We start from the raw sequence: 12,071 nt of genomic DNA on the forward strand, positions 1-12,071 counted from the left end.
GGTGAACACTGTGATCTACACGCAGACTGTGTGTGTGTGTGTGTGTGTGTGTGTGTGTGTGTGGGGGGGGGGGGGGGGAGTTCAGGTTACCCCATTGGATGGTGTGTTACCACAGAGAACCTCACTGTGTTTGTGGGACGGAGAGAGTGTGTATGATAGTAAATATAGTAAATAGAACAAAAGATTCTAATCAAACGAGTTTGACCAACACAGGGTGGAGAGGTCCGGAATAATTTCTCTCCCTGCAGTAAGTGACTGTACAGTAGCTTGTCATGTATTTATTTTTTATGTAATATATCATGGGAGAGCTCAGCACTGTTTTTTTACAGAGGCTTCCGTGTGCTTGTCTCCCTTCTATACCAGATTCTTCTGGCATGCTCTGATTCTCGTATCAAAATTATTGTACATACCAGCTCACACACACTTAATCATCCCTTAGGTTTCGAACACTCCCACTCCCAGCATTGGCTGCAATTTCCACATGTGGATATTTAGGTTCATAGTAATCAAGATGATGGAGCTACAGTGAGCATGTGCAGGGGCCCCAAGTAAATGGAAGTGATTACGAGAAAACTAGAACACATCTCCTGGGAGAAATGTACCTTAGAGGCACTACTGGTTCCTTTGTGATGCAGCAAATTGCAAAGGAATTTGTTAATGTAATGCAAATTGTTAGCAGACAATATGACTGCGACATCTGATGAAAACAGTGCAAGTTGAAAATTAATTGTTTGAAGTAGCCAGTTCTATGTCTATAAACAAATAGTTAGTCAGTATACACAGCATGTTTTATGTTAATGTATTTCAGCATATGTTTTTGACAGCACAGGCCCCAGGACTGGTTGTTAAACAATGATTATCAAGAACATATCTCCATTGTTTCCACAATTCACACTGTTGAACATTCAAATAGGTCAAATATCATCTTTTAGAGAAGAACTTCTGATGAGAAAAAGATCTGATTAGTCATTAAGACATCCGTGGGATTACAAAAGCTGACTGAGTTGTGAGGCATTAACGAGTGTATCTAAGCTGGATTTAAGAGTAGCTGACTGGTCGTCCTTGCTAATAGATATGCAGCAGTGTCCACTGATCGCAGAATAGAGAGCGCCGAAGCAACGATTCATGCCTTATTGGCAGCTATATTTATTTAGGCCATGGAAATCATATTAAAACCTCCTCTTCTAAAGGTTGCCAATATTCCATGGAGGAATAATAACCTTACCAATCTGCACATAGAGACTCCTCTGTCAGAACAAGGAGAGACCATCATTGGAGTCTATCTTTTAGTGCTAGGTAAGTCTTGTTGGCTTTATAGGGTTTTGTTTGTATTGTTTATGTGTCACTAACATTGCTAGGATTATTACAGTAGTTAGATATCCTTTTACGGCATGGTATGGCTGTGTGAATCTTGTGGTCATTACATGCGCAAGCAGAGAACGTAAGTATTGTGGACGTGCTGGTACGAATGTGCGTATGCTCGGAGGTACTGTACATATACTGATGTTGATGGTGACGTAACTAAGATATGTTTCAATGTCAGGTTATAACTGGCTGTCGATGGTGACGTAATTAGGATATGTTTCAATGTCGGGTTATAACTGGCTGTCGATGGTGACGTAATTAGGATATGTTTCAATGTCGGGTTATAACTGGCTGTCGATGGTGACGTAATTAGGATATGTTTCAATGTCGGGTTATAACTGGCTGTCGATGGTGACGTAATTAGGATATGTTTCAATGTCGGGTTATAACTGGCTGTCGATGGTGACGTAATTAGGATATGTTTCAATGTCGGGTTATAACTGGCTGTCGATGGTGACGTAATTAGGATATGTTTCGGTGTCTGGTGAATTAAAGGTAATGTCTGTATGTATACATGTATGTAATCTGAAAACTATCTTTATTACGTCACCATCAAAAGCCAGTTATAACTCGACATTGATACATATCTTAATTACGTCGCCATCAACATCAGTATATATACCTCTGAGCATACGCATAAATAAAAAAGCCAGCCAACCACAGTATAGTACTTTCAACTTGTATACGTTACCTGTTGCCCAACCAATATTGAAATATATCGTAATTACGTCACCATTGACAGCCAGTTATAACCCTACTTTAGTATTTATTTTCAATGTTTTACAGAGAGGCTGAGATTTGAAAGTTCGTAGCGGTCGACAGTACTTGCGCTGCTTGCGCAAGTAGGCACTCGACAGAGTGCAGTTCTAGTTTTGATTTGTTTTTGCACGTTTATTCGTATGACTTGCAGATACTGTAGACCTAAAAGATCCAGCTCCAATTGTTATTGTACACTCTCCAAGTTCAATAAACACTCCAGATTGGACTCTGTACTGTGTAGAAATTGTGTCTACTCTGCTTTACCACAAACATCCAGACATCCAGACAATTCCACCATGGAACATATAAAAAACTTTCCCTCTTACAATTTTGATGAGCGATTACTGGCAAGTAGGAGTCACACATTGTTGAGGAGTCGATAACAAAAACAACCATTGTCCCCAATGTTCTTGAAGGCCAATAAACAGCTGTTACATCATCTATTGTCACAGTTCCCTTTTGCTCTATGTCAACTAATGAGTCGGGAAGTTGATTTTAGATATTCCATTTAGTGTTATTATTGTCAGGAGGAGTCATCGATGAGTGTACATATCGGACAATGGAAGTGTAGTATTAGGGTTAAGGTGGTTGCACACTGGTGCGTTTTTTCGCTAGGTTTTCAGAGTAGTACGCTATCACTAGCTGTCAGTCACTAGCTGACACCCCAAAAAACTGAAAAACTGATAAAAATCGACCCCGGTCCGAAAAAACCATAGACTGTAAAAAATATGGACAAAGCGTTCGCCGGGTCTAACATGGACGTAAAATGAAGCCTGTTATCCCTGCACTGTAAGTCGCCATCTTTCTAGATCCGTTTGGTACCAGCTGGCCATTGGCTGGCTCCGTTTTGGACCAGCTGGCCATTGGCTGCCCAGACAACGAGGCGGGACTTCCCCCATTCTTCTCCGTTGGTTTTTATTTTGACTCGAGTGGGAGGGGAATCCCGATCATAGACTGTAACGGTAGCCACGCCCCTCAGAACATACGCAATGTTTTTTTTTCTTTATGGTCATTTTTTTAATTAATGGGACCATAATCTTCCAAAAAGAATATTATGACATTAGAAATGAGACTTTAAACTAGTGACTGGAAGAAGAAAGTATTCATGACCATGTTTATTAAGGTAATACAGTCTAGGTGAAGTTGGGCCAAAATACATGGGCCTCTATGGAGCTATGGGGCTTTTTGGGTCCAGTCCAGCGCCACAACAGGCCATTATTATGAACTACCGATTTCAAATGAGGCTTCACGAAATATCTGGCTGACTGCCCCCCTGGAAAAAACGTACAAAATATTCGGCAGCAGTGTGCTAATGTGATTGGCACAAAGTGAGGTTTCTTTTTTTTACGTCCTCCGAAATTCGCTCCGATATTGGGAGCAAATTTCTGACCAGTGTGCAGACTGCTGCAAACATCAGTCTGCAAACACCTTAAAGGTCCCGCATGCTGCTGTGCTTTTCGGTGGGAAAACTCCTAAACGTTAAAATCCTGTTTAATTGTTAAATGTGAATGTATCAATACTATTATGAGGTCACTGTATAGAAGTGAGGAAGTATAGTCACTGATGCATATATGTGTTTACTTCTCCTCAGGCTGGCTGTCTTGGTTTGGGAACAGTTTGGTTATCTTCGTCCTGTACAGACAGAGGAACTCACTTCAGCCAACAGATTTCCTCACATTGAACCTAGCAATCTCTGACGCCAGTATCTCAGTGTTTGGCTATTCTAGAGGGATTCTGGAGATATTCAACATCTTAAAGGACGATGGCTACTTGGTCAGATGGATCTGGACATGCCAGGTAAAATTCATCCAGAACTTTAAATGCATTTTAAGATGTTAGATCATGTCTGTGTAGAAGTATTACTCAGAAGTCATTGTACGGAACCAAGTGGCATTTGTGCACACTGTAACTTGCAAAGGGGACTGGAGGGAATCCATTGGCTGAACCCAATTAATGAGGTACTGGAAAAGAAAAGAGGAGGAAGTCTTACAGCAAAGTGTATGTTTGCGTGAGGGATTATGCTAGTAGCCATGTGGTCTGGAGGTTAAATCTCTAATCAGATTACTGCTGTGGGCCCCTTAAAATGGTGAAACGCTCTGAGAGAGGCATGGCACTTGCATACAGTAGACCTGAGTAGGCAACTAATAAGAATTGCAGAGTTTACGTTTATTACATACTTTTATAAAGAGTCTTATGTTGTTACATTGTAGTCCAGTGAACAAAGTCCTTTCAGTTAATTTGACATAATCAGCATACAACTGGGTGTTTGTATTATAACTATTACTAGTGTACACAGACCGTACAAATGTAGGCTACTATGACTGCTATGTTGTAATAAGCAAAATAAATATGTTGAACACACTGAAGGGAAAATACACCCTAGCACTAAACAGCCATTATACTAGATGATCATTGATTATTATAATACTAACTACAAAGTGCAGGTCTGAAATGTTTATTTTGACAGATAAATAGAAGGCCTGCCTGCAATATAATGCTCCACAAACACAGACAGACATTTAAATGATGTTAAGGACCTTACCTTAGTGAAGAAGGATTGAAGCTGTGTTTGTGGAGCATTATCTGTTGAGCGCCGCAATTTATTCATCCATTCAAAACATTAACAATGGATTCCTAAATCTCAAATGACTCCAAAATGACTTCTGTGAAATAAAGAACGACATTAGAGAATGTTTATGTTGCGGTCACTGTGATTTAAGCCACTCCAGAAATTCCTGTACAGATTAGAGTTTGGTCTTTATTTAGTTATGATACATTGTCCTGCTGCTGCTCCTAACAAAGAACAGGAGTATCATCATAATAAGTAAATATAAAATAAATGTCATAGCTTAGATACGCCGACAGGCAGACAGACACTTGCACTTGACCTACAATGATGGGGATTAATGCACTGACCTTTTTGAGGGGCGCTAACCCCTCCAATGTCTGCATGTGACGTCATGTGTGTGGCCAAGTCTATTTGACCTTTTATGACGAATTTTGTCCCGTACAAACCTTCAGGCCAAGTCAATGGCAAATGATATCACGCAACGTCTTTGTGTGGATCAAAAAATACATCTTCACCACTGAGCACATGCATAAAAGATGCCCTCACTTAATGCGCATATGATTTCCTTTTTTAACTGAATGTGATTTTGATAAATGACATGATTGATGATATAATTCATTAGCGCCAGGGGAGGGAGAGTTAAGAAATAGGTGAATGTACAAGTGCTTGGAGATTCACTTGCTCACTTCCTAACATGCTGTCAACATTAATGCTCTTAGTGGGTATACTGAAAACTCCATATGCACGTAGAGATAACATGTGGAGAGCCATATGGACAACTTTCTTGCGTGCATTGCATGAGGACACCATAGTCATGTATGTTTTGCCTCCTCCCAAGGCCTTTCCCTAGCTTGCATTGAAATAGTTGCCATACTTCCCCTCAGAATTTTTACAGCTTATTTTTCTTGCTCAAGGCAAGCCTGTGGTGGAAACCCTGATATCCGTGCACCTATGAGAAAAGTCTCTGTGGAGTCACAGGAAAACATTGGAGTAACAATAACAGCTTCAGTCTCCCAAGCAGAGACCCTGTAATCTGGAGAGTGCCGCTGCAGGTATGCTTACGAAGCGGGTGATCTCATCGCTCAGTTATCCTATCTGTCTTCTTGGTTTTTTATATTGTTTTTTTTGTTGGGGGGGGGGGGGTATTGAGATAGTAGTAAACCCACCTCCCACGAGAGAGAAAGGTGGGTAGAAGGTGTGAGAGGGTGAACAGGCGTGGACATAGTAAAACGTAAGAGGTGGCAGAAATAGCTGTTTAAAAAAAGGAACACGGTGTGTGAACGAGACAGGCATGTGAGAAGCATTAGCAGATTACTGCAGCAGCATGACGGAACATGAACATACACGTGGTGTGAAGCTGGGCCAGGCTGGGGCCAGACCCCTGTGCTCTTCACACTATGCGACCGGACCGGTCATCATTGAGTGGAGGAGGCATCCTAATTGTCCCCTTTTCATCTTTATAAAAGGAGAAATAAAATTGTCTTCAGGTCATTTGATTCAGCTACGTGTTCAAATTAAGAATGACCACATCCTTTTTACACGTTCAAACTGAGAAATTGGTGAAGCAATATGCTACAGTACATGCGTGCATTGAATTGTGGGATATAGGCAGAGAGGCGGATTGCTTCAGAGGACCAGACATCTTTAAGTAATCTTGTCCCTTATTTGAAGAAGAAGAGAAAACGAACGAGAAAAAAAAAAACATGGCAGGCATCTTGCTCGGGGGGTGGGTTTCCTTAGTGTGAATATGGGCATAAAACTATTGAAGATAATGTGGCAGTGAGTGAAAAACTATGTTTATTGATTTGAATGGGATTAGATCCTTAAGGAGATCAAGGAAGGCCGTGGCCTTTGTCCCTCCCTAACCCCGTCCCAGCATGGATCCTCTGTGCTCCACAGTGACCAGACTGGAGCACAGCAGGACATTCATCCATCATCCCATTCAGGCATTTGTATGTGCAAACACAAAACGAGACATGAGAACCACTTCCTCGTCTGAATTCAGCAGACTTTTATGCTTTGTTTACTTTTATTTATGCGTTTATTTTCTTTCATTTTCATTATTAAGCACGCGTTGGTGCTTCCTGACAGGGTGAAGTCCCAGTCATGTTTTTTCCTGGTGCCGTTTCTCCAGGATGAAACAACTGCCATGCAGAGATTAGGAAATGCCCTGGATCTGGTACATATCAGCTAACTGTAGGGAAAAGACTTTAAACTATTGTGTCGCCATCTGATATGGTCAATGCAATCCACAAACAGAGGACAATTAGGCAATCATTGGCTTCTTCCCCAGAAGCTTGGCTTCCTCCGGACTTTCCCTTTACCATGAAGTGATGCGCAAACCCATTTAAAGAAGATCTTTTAATGATCTTCTTGTCTCCTTCCAGATAGACGGCTTCCTCACCTTGCTCTTTGGCCTTGCAAGCATCAACACCTTGACCGTTATCAGTGTCACGAGATACATCAAGGGATGCCACCCAAACAGAGGTTAGAGTTAAGACTTTGCTGTACGGCCAAAAATAACGATAAAGAATACAAAAAAAAACACGTCATGGGATGCATAATGTAGCATTTTTTAGACGTCGCAGTCAGACGATGTATAGACGATGACTTTAGACTTGCTCTGAGACAATGTAAAAAGTGCCTCAGGCTGGCGTCTCTGCCTTCCTAACATTCCAGTAGCTAGCTCTTATCTGACAAAAAAGTGTTTTTTTCCCCCTAGGTAATGAAAGCTTATTAGTGACTTGAGTTTTTGAGAATAACTACTGCTTGACTCCGGTAATTTCATTTACATTTCACCATAACATGTCATTAAGTTAATGTGAGGTGAGGTTTGCTATTTTAGGTGCAATGATGTTGAAGAATGTCTTAATTGCATGGAAATTAGCTAGAGTAAGTGCCTCTGTTTTCAGCCAGTCGTGCACGTTTTATTGTGTTTGTGGTGGTTCATAAAACACAACTACATAAACTTACCTATATAAACTATATAGTGCGTTTGTTTTGTCAGCTTCTAGCTTTAATCAATGGAAGCTAGATTTTTTAACTAATTTAATAATTCCTTCCCTGACATTTGTATCCATTTAATAGCGTGAACCTAAGATTGACCTGTATTTGTAAACTAAATAAACAAATCAAGATAATTAATTTGAAAATTAACCACTTTAGACCTGGCAACCTAATTCTGGGCATGTCATTGTAGGCGACAATAAAAACAAACATTTTCTCTGGGGTATGTTCGGAGCTTGTAGATCAGCAATTTATTTTTTTATAATTTATATATCTTATGTGGTTATTTTAAGTGATTAAGCTTGGAAATTAAATGAATATGACCTATTTATGTGTTCCTGTACAGTGTACACGTTTCAAAGCAGAAACGTGGCTTCGTGCTGGGTTAACACTAAAAAACAAATAAGGGCATATTGCTTGTCTTTATTCACACAGGAGTTATTGATATATCAAGATAAAGACCTGAAAATAGATCAGCCCACTTGATTTTAATTTTTATTTGTTTTCCCTCTTCTGAATACAAAGTTGTGAGTACTCTGTCAACAGAGGTTCTTTTCAGTCAAAGTGATTCATGAAGGCCGTCAGGACTAGAAAAGTACTCATTGTTCAATAAATGTCACAATCTGACATTCATAACTAGGAAAGAATGTTTAAAGTGCCTCTCACTTTTCCTGTGCTATGTTTTGTCATAATGATAACATTTAGCCAAGCAAAGCACTTCAACAGCCCATACATTTAAATGGAACTAGAAGCTATACATCAGATCACATCACATCATATTCATGTGAACACTACAGTATCTAGGGCTGCAACTAACGATCATTTTCTTAGCTTATTTCTTTGCTCAATTTCTTAGCTTTTATTTTATTGAGTACTTTTTTATTAATCAAAGAAGCAGTCCTTTTTAAATATATACATGATATTATTTAATTGATGCAAAAGATTGATGTCAATATTTGTATAGATTTTATAGTCGACCAATTGATTAGCATGGTTATTGACCAACCACTTCAGCCCTACTTTATATTTAATTGTACAATAGTGCAAAATAATTGCGAAAGTAACCGTTCTGCAAGCTCACAACGCGTTGCATTGATTTGAACAAAATCTATTGTTTTATTCAAATCAATTATTTTATAATGGATGAAATTGATTGATTGACCACCATGGTTATTGTTGTGTATTTACAGCTCACCTTATCAGCACGAACACCATTGCTGTGTCGTTGATGTGCATCTGGAACGGGGCACTCTTCTGGTCGGTAGCGCCCCTGCTGGGCTGGGGGAGCTACACAGGTCTGTTCACTCCTCATACATCAGCCATTCTCTAATACAATCATTTAAAATAAAACCATAGCACCACCATTAGCCTTTTCATGTCATGCACCCCCTAGAAGGCGTCACAAGGGGTGCATGCACCACAGTTTGGGAACCACTGCTCTAATACATTGTTTCCCAAACAGCAGTCGGGTCCCCTTAGTTTTTTTTATTTTTTATCCAAAGTTTTCTTTTCAGTGGTGTCATGAAATAATTAAAGACAAATCAAAGGAATTCCATAAAGATAACAGATATTTAAGAAGTAGTGAAAATAACCAATCTGCTATTGTCAATTTGTCGCTAGTTTGGGTCCCGGGCGAATATCTAATTTCTGTTTTGCATCATGGGCTGAAACGTTTACAAAAACATGTAAATAAGTATAGATTATCACATTTTATATTATACTTACAATTTAGCAGACGCTTTTATCCAGAGTGACTTACAAGCATGAACCCTAGTTAACAAACAACAGTGTTTACACTGTGAATAGTCACACAAGTAAAGTGCGGAGAGGACAATGTAGCGCCTCAAAGAAACTAGGATACCAGGTAAACATTGAACCCAACATCTGTTTAAATATTAAACAACATGCTATCTAAATAACATTCTACGCCACCCCTCACTACTGTAGTTATTCACAAAGACAACGAGACAATAGCATGTCATCAGCAATTCAACTGAATGAATAGATTCACAGTGTTAACGAGGAATTGCCACGGTGATTTAAATGTCACTCCCACTGGGATTCCCCAACTGGGAGGGGAGGTAGTTGACTGAAAACATCGCTACGCTTTTATACGGCCCTCTGCTTCATACTAGAATTGTTTTACCCCAACATTTTTACGTTTTTTAAATTAATCTGGGCATTTTCCAGAGTATAATTTGTCACGATTCCTTGTTCCTTAAAAAAGGCTATTTTTCAAATAAGGCTGAAAAAAGGCTGAGTTATTTTTGTGTTTTGTTCAAAGCACACCTAAAAAAAGACCATATTGATGATGATAGTTACATAAAATCGTTTAAATGAGATGCGATGAGATGTACAGTATGTGACTTTGTTATAGTCCAAAGGCACATTATGTCAGTCGAGGAGATGTAGTTGGCCCTTAGGTGTTTTAATATTTTCTAATATGGCCCCATTTGCAAAAAGGTTTAGACACACATGATCTACCCTATTCAATTTCTCCACAGACCGAGGCTATGGCACCTGTGAGGTGGACTGGTCCAAAGCCAATTACTCCACCATCTACAAGTCTTACATCATCTCCATCCTCATCTCCTGCTTCTGCGTCCCTGTGGTGGTCATGTTCTTCTCCTACGTGTCCATCATCAACACGGTGAAAAGCACCAACGCCATGTCCGCTGATGGTTACCTAACCCAACGCCAAAGGAAGGTGGAGAGAGATGTTACCCGGGTACGTACACTGTGCGTGCATGAGACATACGGACCTATTGCACTTCTCCAGTGTGTCTTTAATGTCAGAGCCCTTTGGAATGTAAACAAGTAAAGTAAGAGTGAGAAAATGTAACTCTGTCATCTTTAAAAGTGCCCTGAACAGTAACATATCGGCTCTCCCATTCTTGACACTAGCCATTTCCTTTTTGTTCTTCTTCTTCCAGGTGTCCATCGTCATTTGTACAGCGTTCATCTTGGCCTGGTCGCCTTATGCCGTGGTGTCAATGTGGTCCGCATGGGGCTTCCACGTGCCCGGCACCACAAGCATCCTCACCCGCCTCTTCGCCAAGTCTGCCAGCTTCTACAACCCGATCATCTACTTTGGCATGAGCTCCAAGTTCCGAAAGGACGTGGCCGTGCTGCTTCCATGCATCCGAGAGAACAGAGACGTGGTGCGCCTGCAAAACTTCAAAGAACTCAAGCCCAAGGCCGAAAGCCCTTCAGCACCACCGCCTGTCCAGGAGAACGAGGCAAAACATGCAACGGGGGACCTGATCCAACAGGCTCCTGATAGCGACTCGGGGGTCAACAGCCCTCCAGAGACACCACCATCTGAGGTCTTTGACATCGATATGCCATCACACATTGAAACATCAGAGTACATGTGTGACAGACTCTGATGGCAACTCTGCATTCACTGCTTACTTATTACTTTATTACTTGAATGAAACCACTATTTGTAGGCAGAGATCAGAATCATACAGGTTTACAGGTGTAAAACAGTGGGTGGAATTTGTTATTTTTTGTGCAAGCTCCATTGTTTTTCTTCCATAAGGAGACTTATCCAGACTTTCCAAAAAGAGACTCAAAAACAAAAAGCAATATGCATATTGTGATTACCCATTATGATAGAATGTGGTTAATATTGTCAATAAAATAATGTTCTTGATTTTCACATCCTTCCTGCACTGATCGAGCCAGTCCGAAACAGTCAAAGAACCTAAAGACGCAACATCTCCACATTGGTCATCTGAAATGCAAAGGTTCTCACCTTGAGGTAGAGAATGCATGGTTCTAACATTTACAGCAAACTCTGTGGGGCGGGGGGTGGGGGTTAAACTAACAACAACTACAAACTGAAGAGCCTGTTGAAAGAAAATTGAGCTATTTTGAAAAGGCAGACAATCTGACAATGTCAATGGGCCAATTACTTACTTGAGGCATGAAAATATAATCTCTAGAGTTCCTGAGTCAGCTAGCCTTCACATTTGCATTTTGCAGGCACAATGAAGTCTTTTACAGAGCCACTTAAGACCATTAAATCAAAATGGCAGGCAGCCTCAACACCGCTTCCATCCACAGTCTATAATAGCACAACCGTGTGTGCTGTCTGCACAGGCCATTGACATGTCACTTGTACAGTTCCCCGTGCGCGCGCGCGCGCGCGCTCACACACACACACACACACACACACACACACACACACACACAAACACACACAGTGAAAGTTGATCACTTTCCCAATTAGGTGTTGATTGGTTTGTTTGTGGCAGCCGCAGTGAGGAGGTGGTGCAGGAGGAGTAATTATTCAAGTCAGTGTGAAAACGTGTCATTCCCGATTAGTTGTTTTTTTCAACCAGCTCGAGTTCCTTCCGACTAGCAA

The 12,071-nt window shown here is 40.6% G+C and overlaps 2 protein-coding genes across 2 annotated transcripts in view; both read left to right on the plus strand.

Annotated features, from left to right (window-relative positions):
- Nucleotides 1-1,157: 1,157 nt before the first annotated feature.
- LOC310865351 (visual pigment-like receptor peropsin) lies at nt 1,158-11,248 on the plus strand (the record flags this gene model as incomplete). Its single annotated transcript, XM_083774419.1, has 6 exons — nt 1,158-1,296; nt 3,716-3,921; nt 7,081-7,180; nt 8,890-8,994; nt 10,204-10,427; nt 10,633-11,248. 6 exons carry the CDS (start codon nt 1,158-1,160, stop codon nt 11,086-11,088), a joined length of 1,230 nt encoding a protein of 409 aa, XP_083630545.1. The 3' UTR covers nt 11,089-11,248.
- A 185-nt stretch (nt 11,249-11,433) lies between these two features.
- Nucleotides 11,434-12,071, plus strand: part of vit (vitrin) — a 29,777-nt gene continuing 29,139 nt past the window's right edge. The window contains exon 1 of the mRNA XM_083774409.1: nt 11,434-11,451. The gene's annotated coding sequence lies outside the window, so the exon portion shown is untranslated. The remainder of the gene's footprint in view (nt 11,452-12,071) is intronic.

The sequence above is a fragment of the Protomyctophum parallelum genome (genome assembly GCF_964188405.1).
Source record: "Protomyctophum parallelum genome assembly, chromosome: 10".
NCBI lineage: Eukaryota > Metazoa > Chordata > Actinopteri > Myctophiformes > Myctophidae > Protomyctophum > Protomyctophum parallelum.